The sequence below is a fragment of the Schistocerca nitens genome, chromosome 8 (genome assembly GCF_023898315.1).
Source record: "Schistocerca nitens isolate TAMUIC-IGC-003100 chromosome 8, iqSchNite1.1, whole genome shotgun sequence".
Taxonomy (NCBI): domain Eukaryota; kingdom Metazoa; phylum Arthropoda; class Insecta; order Orthoptera; family Acrididae; genus Schistocerca; species Schistocerca nitens.
Window position 1 is genome coordinate 355494539 of NC_064621.1, and position 19047 is coordinate 355513585.

Consider the following 19047-nt stretch of genomic DNA (forward strand, 5'->3'; position numbering starts at 1 on the left):
CTGAGGCACCTGTGTCGATAATTATGTTCACTGCAACATCATTGATTCTAGCTTCAATAATAGCTTGCACATTTTCGTTATTATCTTTCTTACATTCGTGCGGCTCATTCAGTAGCTCTTTATCCATACTAACACCTTCGTTGTATCGCAGCATGCGTATCCCAGGTATATTACAATTACTCGAGTTGCTCTCACTCCATCCCTCGGCCGTCGATGGAGAGCATATCGAGGCCGATTCTAGTTTGTTGGATTAATTACTTGTGAGGTACTTGGACGGTTATTGTCCGCGACCTCCACTATATGTACATTCTGATTTGTAGGCCGCCACGGCTGCGCAATAGGCGCGTTTTGCGGTGGTGGTCTATTGTTGTCATACCGGTCACCAGCCTGTCGTTCTGGGCTTCTACGCTGATTCTGTTGCCAATTTCGATTACTATCATTATAATTGCTCTGCCACTGACCTCGCGCATTTTTCCAGCGGTTGGTCCCTGACATTCCGGATTCGTACCTGTCGTCAAATCGACGCTTTTTGTTATAAATTGGTTGTCCATACCCGTTCTGGCCTCTACCGTTACTACCATTTTGCGATTGTTCTTGTCGCTTGCTACCACCCCCACCATTTCCATGGTTGTGGTTCTGTGCACTACTATTTCTATCGTGTTTACATCCTGACCCATTATTCCGCGAGTGATCGCACGCTGATTTTGCGTCTTCCTGTATCAAGTCTATGGAATCTAGGACCGACAGGAAGTTTTCCATGTCGCTTTCTGGTACATGTATTAATTTCTCCTTGATATGAATAGGTAAATGTGATTTTAGTAGTCTTACTATGTCTCTTGGTGATATAGGCTCGTCCCAGTAGCGCGTTTTGTTTATATATTTTTCAAAATACCGCCTCAAATTCCCAAGACGGGGTGAGTACGGTTCGGGATTATATACCTCTTTTCTTAGTCGCTCTTGTATACAAGGCGACCAATATTTTGACAAAAATGCCCTTTCAAACTGTTCGTATGTCTTGCAGCTGTCTGCTACTTCTGTAGCCCATAGCGCTGCGTCACCTTGAATGTACGACATTACGTATTGTATTTTCTGTGTTTCGTTCCATACACTGGGTAAGATATTTTTAAAGCTTTTTATGAATACTACTGGGTGTACTGATTTCCTTTCAGTAGTAAATGTTTGAAATTGCCTATTTTTAATTAAACTTTCTTCCACTAATATTTTTGAACTACATGGGTTTGCTGCTGGGACATATGCTGTGTGCTCCGAACCGGAGCTACAGCTCTTCGCATTATCGACTACAGATTCCCCATTGTTGTATCGCATATAAGTTTGTGCGTTGCCAAAACCATGGGCTTTTGGCGACAGAGGTTCCTGTTCCACATGTTTCCTGCTTTGTGCTAAACCTTTCTCCAGTTCGGATATCCGTTTGTTAACATTCACTTGCCACTGCGGAATATCCTCACTGAGTATTTGTTTAATTGTTTGCACATCATTCTGTACTTGACTATTTACTGCGGTACTGAATGATTCAGAATCTCTATTTGCTATGGCTGCTTCTACTTTAGACTTAATATTCGTGTCAATCTCACTCTCCTTCACTTCTAGCCATGAGTTAAATTCTGTTTCAATTTTATTTGCCTGTTCATTCCACTTCTGCTCTACAAGCTGTGTGGAATCTATTTCGAGCTTTTCTACTCTGTTGGCTAATACACCTATTTCGTCTACCATGTTAGTGTTTGCTACTTGCAGGTTGTTGACCTGTTCAGTCAGCTCCTGCACGGCCCTAGGTATCGACTCATAATTCTTTTTCATATCTGCTATCTCTTTTTTCATACTTTCTATCGATTGCACAAGTTGCTGGTCTCGCTCAGCTTGCTGGCGATCTCGCTCTTCTAGCCTGCGATCTCGCTCAGCTTGCTGGCGATCTCGCTCTTCTAGCCTGCGATCTCGCTCAGCTTGCTGGCGATCTCGCTCGGCTTGCTGTTGCGCAAATTCTGCCTGGTAATTTAGCACACGCTCTAATATAGCCTGAATTGAATACCCACCAGGCAGATTACCACTCTCTGGTTCCTGCTTTTCTGGTGGTGGTACAATTTCTTTATCTACATCGACTTGATGACTAGTGGGCGGAGGCACTACTTCCTGTGCCCCTGCCCCCCCATTTTCGCCTGTTATATCCTCAAAGAGAGTACTAGTACTACTTGAGGCACCCGGTTCCACATTTCCTTCACTAGCTAATTGTTGTTCCTCAGTATCCATATTGCTTGGACGTTGACTACGCAACTTAACCATATTCCTAAATTGCTTACTAAAACACAAAATCTAACAGTTTTTCCCCTTGCACACAAAATACATCACTTTATATACACTACACTGCACACTAAAAATTACTATCTACCACCACTTTGTCCTGTCACAAATACTAACATCAAACTACGTACAATATGCACACCACTAGCGATATGAGATTACTCCACTGGAGCTCAACTTCTACCAACAGGACAACTACACTGTAGTCTTACCTTTAATTTATCTTATCTCGGGGTTCGGCTGCCCCCCGGATTACGTAGTGGTTAGAGCTTCTCAGTACTATCAGGATCGTCTTCTCAGACTCGCTTGCAGTAGTGCGTTTTGTCATGAAAGAGTGTTTGCACATTCATTAATACATAGCATAGATCATGATATACATACATACATTTAACACTAAATACATATATATCTATACATACATAACAATAGACACTGAAAGAAAAATACATAAAATTTTATAATTGTGGCCACTGCAAATTCGGGCCCCACGTTTTTGGGCGACAGTTTCCCGTCCTGACTACTCTTTCGTTAATTGTTTTTATAAATTGTTAGTCTCTTTGGTTCATTTATTTATTTTTTAATTATTATTATTAGCGTAACAACGCATATATGGAAAGAGTGACGAGAAATTCTTTTAACAATGCTGTGCCTTTAATTTCTTTATCATCGTTACCTTTTAGTAAAATAAAATGATTCTATGGAAGTCTTATTGTTCTGGATCTGGCCTACAATTTAAAGAACGATTTTTAGTAACTGCAACTCATGCTAAGGATCAATATATCTTTCCTACTTCATAGTTATTCAAAGTTGAAATTACTGTTTTATGATCACTGATGTTACAGTTCGTACAATCGTTCAAAAACACAAGTTTGCAGTGGATTTTATTTCTTACTAGAATGCTGTTTCATACCACGACTAGCCCAAGAACATGAGACTCTCATTAAAGAAAATTACGTTATCACTATAAAATTTAGCCAGATCAGAACGGAGCACAGCAAGATTCCTATCAGATTCGGTAAGTACATTAAATTATTTGCACTGTAATTTATATCCTATCAGCAGCCCGCGTCAACCTGCAACACATCATAAAATCTGCTGATCTTCACTGCCAGTCTGGGAGCTAAAAGAAATAATATTATTCTACTATTATTTTACCGCTTCCTTGCGGTATACTCGACGATATTGTAAGTCGTTTAAATACGCCGCGGCAGCGGCTCTTCTTTCTCCACACAGCTCAGCTCCACAGATAATAATTTTTTTTATATAACTGAAAAATATCTTAACAGGATGGGATAATAGGCAAGCAAGCTTTAACAATTAAATAATACACGTTTTCATTTAAACAACTCTATTGAAACATTTAAATATCTCAACAATTACAGACCTGTGTAAATGCACACGTAATGGCGTACAATTCCCAATCGCGACAAAAGAATGCTACCTTCTCGCTCTCTACGACAACAACAGGAGATCTTTCTCTCACAGCTTCCAGATTAAGAAGACAAAGACTTTACTTTACATCATGCATTATATACTAATTCATTTTGTGATCTCTGTACAACATTTATCTTCTGTGTCGGTCTTATTACTCGCCGACGCAGACGTTCTCAGAAATAAATAATAAAGAAAAAATACGTAATTTTACACAATGACACAATATGACACATCTAATATTCTCATTATTACACAATATATTGTCTTTGTTTATTACTAGACGTTACAGCTACTGAAGGAAAACACACACTCCACATGATAGATTATGACGCCTTTCATCATACTTCTCAGTTTTCAGTTTCATCCACCATCTTCATCAATCCTTTTTTTTCCTTTTTTTTTTTTTTTGGATGAACACAAAGGAAAGATACCTAGGACGCATGTTTTGATGTATAATTTGTGCCCATAACACGTCGTAAAATAGCTTCATTACCTTGCACCCAGATAACAATTTCAATTTTTTGACGAGTTTTTACTTGGTGTTACACATCTGTGATTTTTTAAGAACTGATAAAATTCATTACCACAAACTATTGTATAAACTTTGTATTTGACATTTAATTTCCTTCACTTGTACACATTTTATAGAATGTATTGGTGAAGATTATGATTTTTTTCTCATATTTTGGGGGTTTTAACATTTAGCGCAATTCTACATTTTACTCAATTTTGCGGTTTTTAAGTCCGGGCCTCACACAAACATAAAATAGGGGTTTCACGGTACTGGAAATTCATATAGTTAATCCAGTGCAAAAACTTAAATACTTGCATTTAATTTGGGATGATATTAAAGACAAGAAGTTCCAACTGCTCTCACAGAACAGAGCAGATATCAGTTGTTATGCATAACTGATTCTGATGTGTTTATGTCTGGCCATACATTATGCTATGTCTTGAATGTAGCATCAGTAGAAAATGAGCTGTTTAATTTAACATTCCAAATATGATGGAAATCAAAGGTCATTTTTGTACACACAACCACAGAAAGATTATTTGTTAACTGATTAATCGTAGTGGCACTATGCAAAACTGAGTAATAAACAACTGTTGTGAAAAGAAATAAATCGTGTTCACAAAATTTGTAAACAAAAGTTTGTTTTAATTTCTCCATATGATCTCAAAATGTGTGAATCTATGATGTTGCACACCATATGGGAAATTCCCAAGGATTGTTTCGAGAGATTTGTGAAACTAAATAATAGTTTCTAGACTCCACCGAGTCAGGACCAATGGTTATTCATTGTTCCAAAGGTGGAAGGCTTGACAACTTAGTGTAATGACAACAAGCCAACAGACATATTGGTCAAAGGTACAGGAAAACTAACATTTATGGAAGATGTAAACGGTGTGAAACACAGGTGTTCATTTAATCCCAACAAATAATAACAATTAATGTGACCAGTGAAGACATACTGCAAGTTTTAAACAAGGAGACTAATTGTTGTATCATAAATCGGGAAAAGAGGAACATTTCTGAGTTACAGTTAGACCTATCATTGGAACATATAACATAACTTTTAGATGATCTAAAGTAGCAGGTCATAAAATAGCAGAAATAGAAGATGATATAACTTCCCAAGAGCAGCATACACTATGTGATCAAAAGTATCCAGACACCTGGCTGAAAATGACTCACAAGCCCCTGGCGCCCTCCATCAGTGATGCTGGAATTCAATATGATGTTGGGCCAACCTTAACTTTCACTCTTGCAGGCATACCTTCAGTCAGGTGTTAGGAGGTTTCTTGGGGAATGGCAGCCCATTCTTCACGGAGTGCTGCACTGAATAAAGGTATTGATGTCGGTCAGTGAGGCCTGGCACAAAGTCGGCATTCCAAAACATCCCAAAAGTGTTCTATAGGATTCAGGTCAGGACTCCGTGCAGGCCAGTCCATTACAGGGATATTATTGTTGTGCAACTACTCCTCCACAGGCCGTGCCTTATTAACAGGAGTTCAATCATGTTGAAAGATGCAATCATCATTCCCAAACTGCTCTTCAACAGTGGGAAGCAGGAAAGTGCTTAAAACATCAATGTAGGCCTGTGCTGTGATAGTGGCATGCACAACAACAAAGGGTGCAAGCCCCCTCCACGGATAACATGGCCACACCATAAAACCACCACCTCCAAATTTTACTGTTGGCACTACACACGCTGGCAGATGACGTTCACCGGGCACTTGTTATACCCACACCCTGCCATCTGATCACCACACTGTGTACCGTGATTTGTCACTCCACACAACGTTTTTCCACAGTTCAGTCGTCCAATGTTTATGCTCCTTACACCAAGCGAGGTGTTGCTTGGCATTTACTGGCATGATGTGTGGCTTATGAGCACCTGCTCTGTGACATTTACCTGCTTTATTTCATCGTTGATTGTCCTCAGTGTCGACGTACTGTGTTGCTATACTTGCTTAAAAATGCAGGGTGGGGGTGGAAGTTCAACACTGACTACTTTAAATGATGTAGCCGACAGGTGCACATTTGCGTTTCACAGTTCTTTACTGTCACTGTTCACCTGTGTAGGGTTGGTGATGACATATATTTGTAGCAGGTGGCCTCTTCAGTCAAGCAGAGGAAATAGTGAAGAGTGAGATGAAAGCTCCATTATGTTTGAACACAATGAGGAAAGAGCCCCGTTGTAAGTGTACTGTCATATCGCTGGTTTAGTTGTGGAGTATCTTTGCGGGCAGCTGCGTCTAGAGTGTCGAGCGCGGGACGCGGAACTGTTATGTTGTGTAGTGTGTTGCTCTGCATGTGAGAGGCATTGTTAGTATGGAAGTTGAAGTGACGCTATTACAGTACAGTGATAAAATAAGCAAATGATTCAGAGGAAAGTGCGTCAATAAGTAATTTAAAAATGAGCAGTGCTGCTGCTGACGTATTTGTGTATCCTCTCGTTGTGTGTCGTACAGTATCAATCATCCACACCGTGTTCGGTCTCCAAGAATTAACTAATGTGAATCAGTAATACTATTTACCACAAAAGAGAGCATTTAAGTGCCAGTGTCTTGTAACGAGCGTGAGAACGTGCGTTCGATCATCGCGTTCCGCATCATCAACAATCAGCCATGCCGCGACGGTTACGCGCACGCTCATACAAGTGAGAACTGAAAAATTAACCTTACAAACAGTGCCATATCATTACTAGTGTCAAGGAGGACAGGTACCAAATATCTGTGTATGCGTGGCGAGCGTAAGAACTTTCGTGCGATCATTCGGCTTCCGCATCGTCAACAATCACCAGCGTCGTGTTGGTTGTGCGTGCGCTCGTCCGAATGATATTGTGGACTGTTAATCAACCATTAATTGGGATAACACTTCTGAATTAGAATGTAAACAGTGCAACCTGCGACTTTCTTTTATCGTCTCAGAATATAGTTGTTCATTCCAAACGTCGGACAGTGTTGTGTTTTAACGTTGAGTGGCTCCCCTAAACCCACTTGCATATTTCAATAGATGATTTCAGGCAAGCCAGCAGCAGCGTGGAGCAGAACAGTACGACCGCCGCAGGATTACCAGGTACGTGGTGTGGACAGGGCGCATGGTCCAGGAGTGACAAACAGTGTAAAGTACCCCCCACCCATTAGTATTCCCGGGCGTGTTACACCGTTACCTGTGCCAGCTCCACACAGGGATCAAAGATAATCCAAGGCACTGCACAAGTCCCTTACTAGGTAGCAAATACTATTGCGAATCACATAAGGAAAATGTAAACAAGGATCTTCTGTATTCTTTCTCCAATTTATTATTGTAATGATGATATGTAATGTTCTGTGCTGAAGTGTTTATGTACATGTAATGTGAAGAAAAATAAATAAATATTGATGTGTGTATGAAACGTGAAAAAAAGAGAGAAAAAATATTTTACCTTGGTTGTGTACGAGGTGGGACAATAAAGTAATGAGACTGATTTTCTTTGCAAGATGTGGCAATTCTGCAGGCTTGCGTAGGCACAACATCTTTGACCTTGGTCTATAAGCAGATACTAGTCCAAGCGGCACATCGATGCAACTGCTCAGTTGCGAGTTGTGCTGTAATAAGTTAACACGTCTTTGTGTCTCTCGTCACAGAAATGGAACCCCATAATATTGCGCAATGGTACTCCATTTCTTTTTGCATTAAATGGGGTGAAAATGCGACGACAACTTACGGTAAGTTTCAGGAGACTTTTGGAGAGGAGGTTATGTTAAGAGCTCAAGTTTTTCGTTAGCATAAAATGTTTAGTGAAGGCAGAACAAATGTTGAAGATGAAGACCGTAGTGGACGACCTCACGGATGGATGTCAACTTGGCCAGGGTGCATGAACTCGTACAATCTGATCAAAGATTATCCATGAAAATGATTGCAGAAGAACTGAACATCAATCGAGAAACAGTTCGTCTAATAATAACTGAATATCTTGGTATGAGAAAGATTTGTGCGAAAATAGTCCCCAAAAATCTCACACCACAACAGCGAGAAACACTGAAAAAAGTGGCAGTCGATCTTTTACACCAAACGGAAATCAATCCAGAATTGTCGAGCTGTGTTATCACTGGTGATGAAAGTTGGTTTTTTCAGTACAATCCAGAGACAAAATGCCAAAGTTACCAATGGTGCTCAAAGGAATCACCCAGACCAAAAAAAAGCTAACATGTCAAAGGCAAAAGTGAAATGCATGATTGTGTGCTGCTTTGATTCCAAGGGAATTGTTCATAAAGAGTGCATGCTTCCTGGACAAACAGTTAACCAATATTACTATAAAGAAATTTTATGAAGACTTCATAGAAGAGTTCTTTGTGTCCATGCCAACATTGCTGATAATTGGATTCTGCATCACGATAATGTGCCATCCCATACTGCTCTGTCAGTACAGCAATTTTTAACCTCAAAACAAATTTAAGTACTACCACAGCCACCTTATTCACCAGAGATATCACTCTGTGCGACTTTTTTCTATTTCCAAGAGTCAAAATGGCGGTCAAGGGACACCATTTTCAAACAACACAAGATATCTAATAAGCTATGCCGAGGGTCTTGGAGGATATCACAGAAGATGAGTTCCAGAAATGTTACCATCAATGGCAGAAGCACTGGAAAAAGTGTGTGCAATCAGAAGGGAACTACTTTGAAGGAGACAACAATAAACTTGACTAAACCAGTAAGCAACATTTTTTTCACATCAGTCTCATTACTTTATTGTCGCACCTCGTATATTATGCATCTGTGATATGAAGAAACAAGTTATTTAGCCAATGATTTAAACTGAGGTTTCAATGTATTTGTGAAATAAAGGGAAAAATGAAAACGTTTTATTCTGATGTATACATGATGTGTGCAAAAGTGCAGTGAAAAATTAACTTTGCGAAGTGCAAAATGTAAAAATGACTAAAGTGATTAACCAAGAATGTATGTAATATTTTTACAACTAAACAATGCAAAATCCAGGATGCCACGTAACAATGTTATAAAAAGGAAAGTTGTGGGAAAGACATCTTAGTTCTAAAAATATTATGAAAAAGAAAGTTGCCACTCACCATACAGCGGAGATGCTGAGTGGCAGACAGTCGCAACAAAAAGACTGTCACAAGTATGGCCTTTGTCAAAAATAGACCGACAAACACACAAGCACATGCACGCAAGTGCGCACACGCGTGCATATAAATGCAGATCACACAGACACAACTGCAGTCTCTGGTAATTGAAGCCTAGCAATGTATTGATGCCTGGATTCAGTTGCCAGAGTCTGCAGTCGTGCCTGTGTTAGTTGCGTTGTCATTAAAGTTTTCACATAGGGGAGATATATATTGCCGATGTAATAACTTGCACAGTGTTAAGACTGCTGGAAGCAACCAACAACATTCCAAGGTAAAGTACCGATCAGGCAAAAGTGGTAAGTTATTGGAGGTCAACGATAACTGCAAATTGCAGACATTCTGGGCAGCTGTCCCAGGGGAGAAATTTCTCTTCAAATAATTACTCGTAACTCTTTCCACTGCCTAGATGCTGTTGTAGAGTGCTACAGTAGCAGTCCCCACTGACAAAAGGCCACTGGGCAGTGCCAAGAGATGTAAAACACAGTTGTTTCTGGCCATGAGAGGAAGGACAGTGACGCTAAAGTTGACAATGTAACAATATAGAGTTGGTAACTCTTAAAACACAAATATAAATTTCAAACTCTTGGCAGTGTAAAACTGATTATGGGGAAAACCTTCTTAGAGCGGATACTTAAAAAAATTACTTATTACTACCATTACAGGTATGGACTAGGAGGGTAAATGATGCCTACATGTAAATGTGATCCATGAGTAGTAAAATAGAATCTTAGAACTACTTTCTGATCTATTATGATGTCTCCTTATCATGTCTGAACGGAAAGACACGATAGTCACAACAGTCTTTGCTGTTACCTAGTGTGCCTCACATAAATAAATTTGCAACGTCGTAAGGGAGTTTTGCAGTGTTTTTCATTATCTTTGATCTCTGTGTGGAGCTGGCAGAGGTAATCGAGGCTCTTTCCTCACTGTGTTCAAACACAATGGAGCTTTCATCTCACTTTTCACTCTTTCCTGTGAAAGTGCTTGGCAATACTGCAAACAATCAATGTGCCTTCACTAGAAGTTTGTCTTTCTGAATTTGCTCCTAATCACTAGAAAACTGCAGATTGACTTGGAACCTCATCTTCCCTCTCTCCTGAATTAGAACATGACATTGCTTGAAATACCTCTTGGCAAACCAAATCATTAGCTATCCTGCGAAGAGCACAGGAAGTTGCAGCAAATTTGGTGGAGCATGTACTCCCAATTCTTTTCTAGTCACTGCAGTGCTGTAGTTTGCAAAAAAGTATTTTCTACTTACTGTTACACTCAGATAAATAGTTTATTACTTTGAGATACATCGGGGTTGCTCTCCCTTGGTTCAGCTTTACTTCAGCCTTAAATTACTTTTGTGTAATATGGGCTGGGGACTGTCTCTATTGTGCATTACCATATACTTGTACTCCATGACAACAGATTTCATTCTTCCAATACTTAGCTCATGCTGGAGACGAAATAGTACATGATCAGTTAAAAAATCCTGGTCAAGGGATAGCATTCTAGGGTGGAATTACTAAGTTAATATCCCCCTATAGTGTTATAAAGCCTTGACACATTTCTATAGCAAACAAATACCGTGTTTTCTATAAATCAATGGTTAAACACCATTTCTGATATTCTCTATGCACCTTTTTACTCATTTAGTTTGTGCTATTCTCATCCTCAAATGACTTTGTCATGAGCAAAATGCAAACTGAATAGCTTCTTATTTGTAGACACATTCATACTACAACAGGAATGTTTCCATAACCTTAAGGCAGAGTTCAAGCATATTTTAAATCCTGAAGGTGCTACTGCACATCCTTGCCATTACACATCAGTCACTGAAATCTCTCTAGATAGCTATATAAAGTCTGTGAGCTTGAACATAAGCAACTCATTCACACACTAACATTGTAGTCTGCAATTTACGAAGGGGAGAGTTATCATAAGCCTCGTTAAAGTCAGTGGAAACCATATGGGTCTCCAGATTCCTGGTCAGTCTTTTTTCCACTAGCTGTTTTACACAAAATACTTTGAAATTTTAAGCATTTTGTTTCACATCTGGACGTCCTCTGTTACCAAGACAGTTGAAGTGTGATAAGTCTCATAATGTATTAATTATGAAAAACATACAGGAAAATTTGACACTATACAGTTTTGACTGTGAGGAATATTTGCCAAGTTCCATTACATTCCACTTCTGTAGTCAAACACACACTCTAATAGGGGGTGTGCTGAGATGATCTATATGTCTAGCGATGCGTTATTGCCAAAGTTTTATTAAAATTTTCTTTATGGTGATGGTGAGGCACACTAGGTAACAACAAAGACTGTTACGACTATCATGTCTTTCTGTTCAGACATGATAGAGAGATATCACAACAGACCTGAAAGTAGTTCTAAGATTCTATTTTACTACTCATGGATCACATTTACATGTAGGGATCATTTATCCCCCTAGTCCACACTAAAATGGCTGTAATAAGTAATTTTTTTTTAGTTTTTTTAACAGTTGTTAACTTTATATTGTTACATTGTCAACTTTAGCCTTCAGTTCCAAGAAACAGAATACAGTTACGTTTTTACACTGGGAATACCTTTCAAGGCCTCTTCAGTTGACCATTTACTATGTAACATATTCAAGTATGTGTAATTGTGCATATAAATTAACTTGATTTGTAATTCAGTTTTCTAGTCTTTAATTATGTCCCTTTTCTTTCTTTTTTAAAAGATTACCTGATGACAACTTGCTAATGAGGTGAAACCTGTAATTATACCACTTAGGTGACCTGAGGCTGAAATAATAATAATAATCATTTATTATTATTATTATTATATCATCTTTACTTTCTCAGACGTTAAGTCTGGTAAGAATGGAGTGACGCGGACCTTTATCAAGCGTCACTTCCTTCTTGCTGTACGGTACATGTTATATTGCATTTAGGAACTTTCGGGTAATTGAACATGTATCAATAATTACGGATTTCTGTAATTGTATATATAAATTTGGATGTAGCTGTATTGCATTGATGTACTGGTGGATATTGTGTGGTATGACTCCTGTGGTTGATAGTATAATTGGTATAATGTCAACTTTATCCTGATGCCACATGTCCTTGACTTCCTCAGCCAGTTGGATGTATTTTTCAATTTTTTCTCCGGTTTTCTTCTGTATATTTGTTGTATTGGGTATGGATATTTCGATTAGTTGTGTTAATTTCTTCTTTTTATTGGTGAGTATGATGTCAGGTTTGTTATGTGGTGTTGTTTTATCTGTTATAATGGTTCTGTTCCAGTATAATTTGTATTCATCATTCTCCAGTACATTTTGTGGTTCATACTTGTATGTGGGAACGTGTTGTTTTATAAGTTTATGTTGTAAGGCAAGTTGTTGATGTATTATTTTTGCTACATTGTCATGTCTTCTGGGGTATTCTGTATTTGCTAGTATTGTACATCCACTTGTGATGTGATCTACCGTTTCTATTTGTTGTTTGCAAAGTCTGCATTTATCTGTTGTGGTATTGGGATCTTTAATAATATGCTTGCTGTAATATCTGGTGTTTATTGTTTGATCCTGTATTGCAATCATGAATCCTTCCGTCTCACTGTATATATTGCCTTTTCTTAGCCATGTGTTGGATGCGTCTTGATCGATGTGTGGTTGTGTTAGATGATACGGGTGCTTGCCATGTAGTGTTTTCTTTTTCCAATTTACTTTCTTCGTATCTGTTGATGTTATGTGATCTAAAGGGTTGTAGAAGTGGTTATGAAATTGCAGTGGTGTAGCCGATGTATTTATATGAGTGATTGCTTTGTGTATTTTGCTAGTTTCTGCTCGTTCTAGAAAGAATTTTCTTAAATTGTCTACCTGTCCATAATGTAGGTCTTTTATGTCGATGAATCCCCTTCCTCCTTCCTTTCTGCTTAATGTGAATCTTTCAGTTGCTGAATGTATGTGATGTATTCTATATTTGTGGCATTGTGAACGTGTAAGTGTATTGAGTGCTTCTAGGTCTGTGTTACTCTATTTCACTACTCCAAATGAGTAGGTCAATACTGGTATAGCGTAAGTATTTATAGCTTTTGTCTTGTTTCTTGCTGTCAATTCTGTTTTCAGTATTTTTGTTAGTCTTTGTCTATATTTTTCTTTTAGTTCTTCTTTAATATTTGTATTATCTATTCCTATTTTTTGTCTGTATCCTAGATATTTATAGGCATCTGTTTTTTCCATCGCTTCTATGGAGTCACTGTGGTTATTCAATATGTAATCTTCTTGTTTAGTGTGTTTTCCCTTGACTATGCTGTTTTTCTTACATTTGTCTGTTCCAAAAGCCATATTTACATCATTGCTGAATACTTCTGTTATCTTTAGTAATTGGTTGAGTTGTTGATTGGTTGCTGCCAGTAGTTTTAGATCATCCATGTATAGCAAATGTGTGATTTTGTGTGGGTATGTTCCAGTAATATTATATCCATAATTTGTATTATTTAGCATGTTGGATAGTGGGTTCAGAGCAAGACAGAACCAGAAAGGACTTAATGAGTCTCCTTGGTATATTCCACGCTTAATCTGTATTGGCTGTGATGTGATATTATTAGAGTTAGTTTGGATATTAAGTGTGGTTTTCCAGTTTTTCATAACTATGTTTAGGAACTGTATCAATTTAGGATCTACTTTGTATATTTCCAATATCTGTAGTAACCATGAGTGGGGTACACTATCAAAAGCTTTTTGGTAATCAAAGTATGCGTAGTGTAGCGACCTTTGTTTAGTTTTAGCTTGATATGTCACCTCTGCATCTATTATCAGTTGCTCGTTACCTCCTCGTGCTCCTTTGCAGCAGCCTTTTTGTTCTTCATTTATAATTTTGTTCTGTGTTGTATGTGTCATTAATTTCTGTGCAATGACTGAGGTTAATATTTTGTAGATTGTTGGTAGGCATGTTATGGGGCGATATTTAGCTGGGTTTGCTGTGTCTGCTTGATCTTTAGGTTTCAGATAGGTTATTCCATGTGTAAGTGTATCAGGGAATTTGTATGGGTCTGCAATGTAACTGTTAAATAATTTAGTTAGATGTGAATGTGTTGAGGTGAACTTCTTTAGCCAGAAATTTGCTATTTTATCATTTCCAGGGGCTTTCCAATTGTGCGTAGAATTAATTGCTCGGGTGACTTCATGTTGTAAAATTATCACTTCAGGCATTTGTGGTATCATCTTGTATGAGTCTGTTTCTGCTTGTATCCACCGTGCATGCCTGTTATGTTGTACCGGGTTTGACCATATGTTGCTCCAGAAGTGTTCCATGTCTGTTATGTTTGGTGGATTGTCTATTTTAATGTGTGTGTTATCTATTGTCTGGTAAAATTTCTTTTGGTTTGTGTTGAATGTTTGGTTTTGTTTCCTTCTATTTTCACTTTTTTTGTATCTTCTAAGTCGTTTGGCCAATGCTTGTAATTTCTGCTTCTTTTCATCTAATTGCTCTATTGCTTCTTGTTGTGAGATTTTACCTAACCTTTTTCGTTTTTTGTCTGATATTTCATTTCTTATAAATTGTGTTAGCTGTCCGATGTCTTTTCTCAGTTTTTCTATTCTGATCTGTAGCCTGTGTTGCCATGCTGGTTTTGTGGGTTTCTTCTGTGTGTTGGTTGGTTCTGATCTCTGCCTAGTGTGTATATTTAGTGTAGTGAGTGCTCCTACATAAACCAGTAGTTGTAACTCTTCCATTGTTGTATTTTCATTTATTTTGTTGTGTATGATTGTGTTGATAGTTTTTATTGTTGTTTCGACTTGTGGGCTATTTGGTGGTCTATGCAAGAATGGTCTAATGTCTGTATTTGTGTCTTTGTATTCTATATATGTCAACTGAAATTTTTCTTCTATATCTAACATGTGTGTCACTTCGTGTTCTATTTGTGCTTGTGCTGGTGGGTGTCTTAAAATTTCATTTTCCTCTGATTGTTTAATTGATGCGGGTTGTTCTTTGTTTGTTTGCTCTGGGATGTTTGAGTCCATTACTGTATTTTCTTCTTCTTCTAATTGCACATTATTATTATTATTATTATTATTACTAATATTATTAATTACACAACAGTCACAGTATTTCCATACGGCAGTGAGCCTAGTTGGTTCAAAGATTAAAACATTAATACAAGATAGGAACTGTACCATGATCATGTCTTTAACAGTGACCTAATGCAAAACTAGTGACACGTTTAATGGGACTTGACACTGACATTACACATCTACTGTTTACAACAATGAAATAATGTTATCTTTAACACATACCTAAAATTATTTTTAATCAACTGATGAAGCTTGTTAATCAAGATTTACAAAATTTGGTCTCTAAGAAAAGCAAGCAACAATTCTTTTTCTATACTATTTATTGAGCAATGTAAATACAGCTCTGATTACAGAAAGCAAGTGCTCTTTCCTCAATAAATCTTTTTAAATACATTATTTCTGCCTAAGTCTACACTGCACTCAAAAAATACTGAACAACTGTACACAATCATATACGTGAATCACCTCTTTACTAAAGAATAACTGAAGTAATAATACTAGCAAACGAAGCAGATTTCAATGGCAAAAAATTAAATGTGGAGAGTAGACACCAATTTTAGCTCACTAGTAGAGTAAGTCTTGATTGGCTAGCTAATACTACAAGATACTGAGCCATGTTTGCCAGCCATATACAAACTTTCACTGTCAAGTGAGTTATGACTAAATTCTCCTTTCCACAGTTATGATACTAATGTAACATAATACTTCATACCTCAAACAACTAATTAACAGCCATCATGATTAAAACAGATAATAATGTAAAAAGATCAGCCTTAAAATGCATATGCATGAAATGTTTTAAAGAAAGTAATTTACAAATACATATATTTTATATACATCTCTTTTTATACATTCCTGCTGAATTGTCAGGGAAAGCTTTAAAAGGTAGACAAAATTGAGAATGACTGGTACAAGTAGAAATAGCAATTAAGAGAAGAATTTAACCCAAATTGGCTCCTTAAAAGTGGGCAGAGTTCATTGGATCAGGAACAACTAAAGCAGCACATGTTAAATTTCTAACTATTGGAAGTTTCTAAAATTCTTTCATTGAATAAAGATGAAAAACAGGAAAGAAAAGGGTATTTGCAGAGGTGCTGAAGTCAAAAGTAACTTTAAACTGTGGCTGTGCTGCTTTTGATGCAGACTTAATGATGGTTAAATGTGGAAAAAAACTGACAGATTTAATTTGTTGTCTGTGTGGTTTCATTCTAATACTATCTTGTAAAGCACGGATCTATTTGGGCAATTTGCTCACAATGTGTTGTTAAGAGTTGAATGGAAAAACTGGAACACTGATGTCTCAACTGTTTTCCACAATGCCTTGTTTTCAAAACATGATATATTACACTAAAACAAAATGCCCATTCATGTTTTAAAAAAAAATCAAACCATAAATAAAAGAACATCACACAACTGGATGACAAAACTATGCTCAATAAACAGCAAGATCTAGATAAACATACTTACTAATGTCTGTTCTTAGAGTGCTTTACAAGAAAGAGGAGTCATGCAGAAGCAACTGACTCTAGTAAGATGCACTTTGATTGTTTATACATGAATCTTGATCGAATGGACTTTTATTTAACATGGGCTAAGCACCTGCAATCACACCATTTCACATTTACAAAAGTCTCACCACTTTGATCTCTTTATGTCTTCTTGACAAAATCGTGTGTCATATTTTACGGACTCATGCTTGCAGTTTTTCCAACATTCAAGCTCCTAACAACCATGTAAACACATTCCCCCATCCATACACAAATTACAACCTTTCTTTACATTTAGGCTGTTAAGTTCTTTTATAATTATTTTCTTCTTTCAACTTGCATGTCATCTACTCTGATTTGTACCTTTTCTTTTAACAGACAAAGTTTGAACAAATAAGTATGCACCAGCCAATATCAAATCTTAGTTTGACATAATTTGAAAAATTTAAATTGTATACTAACATGTCATATCACAGTTACGTCTCTACTAATTTCTCTTCCGTTTATTGCCCGGATGTTTTTTCTTTCAGTGTGCCCAGCACAATGCACCATTAAATCAGAACACATTTAATGGACAGAATTATATAATAATGATGAATATTCCTATTATTTTACAAAGAGAATACTAATATTTATCACAAGAAGTAGGATATTTACCCTTTAATGTGAGAGAGGAAACTTCCTACTTAAAATACAGTCACACACTTTCAGTCACAGCATCAAAAACTATTTAAAAAGTGATATTATGTATAAAATATTATTTCTGGAATCTGGCCATCTTCAACTGAAGTTCCATTATTGTTCCCAGCAGCATAGGAAAACTGAAATGTAACTTTGCCGCCACTTGGACAGTCGAGCACCAGCTTCCTCAAACCTTTTGTGCCATAGTGAGATTCTGGACCCTGGAAAGATTGAAGAAATTATGGTAAACACATAGAGAAAATACAAAGAAATAGTTCAAATGACAACTATATCAGCAGGTGGAGTTTTTCCGATACTTTGGTAATTCCTGGCAACTACACAGAACTGTCTATGGCTCAAATTAATAACTGAGTGATTGACAGATTGCAGTAGCTGGAGTGCAGCCAGCTACATCTTGGCAAGGCTCTGAGGATACCTACCAAACAGGCAACCGGATGAACACATTGCACTTGGCTGGCAGTTTGCTGGTGGTTGACCTCTATCACTCTGATGTCAATCACAAAGTTATTTATTACATCCATTAATGTAGCTTTTACACCCATCAACAATATTACACAGTCACGCTTCTGTTTTGCATCATAGGATGCAAATGTAATGTATCACACACATATCTGTGTAATTTCACTGCCTGGTTTTCCAGAGTGTTTATGTCTTGTTCCCCTGGTGCTTCAATATGACTTAGCCTAAAACTGGATCACTGTTGCTGTCTTCATTATCTGTGAACTGACTTGGTTCTTCTCACTGAAGACACAAATAAATCACAGACATAATGTTATCAGCTAGTATCTGTTAACCTTCCTCCATAACAAAATGAAACATTATGAAACTACTTGAAGAAAGTGCAAGTGTATCCACTTGACAATAAAATCCTACAATATTGTGCCATGAATCTACCTTAATTACCACTTTTTTTCCTTGTCCATGCACCACTACAGCAAAACTGTTTAGGAAATTAATCAGCAAATACATCTGGTTAACAGTATCTATTTGTACAATGTAAAAAGGATAGACTGCTACACACCATAAAGACAACACATTGCATTTCAGACAGGCACAACAAAGAAGACTGTTACACATTGATCTTGCGGCCAAAGCCTTCTTTGGAAAGCAAAACACATCCACACCTAAACCCACACCCACACACAACTAAGAACACCTCACGCATACATGACCACTATCTCCGCTACTCCAACCAGAAGGCAATATGGAGTGGGGTGGGAAAGGGGCAGAGATAGCTATGTATTGGGGGAGGGAGGGGGGGGGGAGAAGGGAACAGAAAAGGAGGGGAGAAGGGAGCAGAAAAGGAGAGGAGCAGAGCAGTGAAACAGACCGGTGGGAGAAATAGCAGAGAATGGTGCACAACAAGGGTGACAGGTACGGACTGCGAGGAGGTGATAAGGGGTTGGAGGGTGTGGTGTCAAT

At 37.7% G+C, this 19047-nt stretch overlaps 1 protein-coding gene across 3 annotated transcripts in view; it reads right to left on the minus strand.

Annotated features, from left to right (window-relative positions):
- Positions 1–15738: 15738 nt before the first annotated feature.
- The window catches only part of LOC126198799 (BTB/POZ domain-containing protein 2-like), a 66981-nt gene continuing 63672 nt past the window's right edge, over positions 15739–19047 (minus strand). For all 3 annotated transcript variants that reach the window (XM_049935370.1, XM_049935368.1, XM_049935369.1), the window contains exon 7: positions 15739–17825. In XM_049935370.1, the coding sequence (XP_049791327.1) occupies positions 17667–17825 (159 nt within the window). In that variant the 3' untranslated portion in view covers positions 15739–17666. The remainder of the gene's footprint in view (positions 17826–19047) is intronic.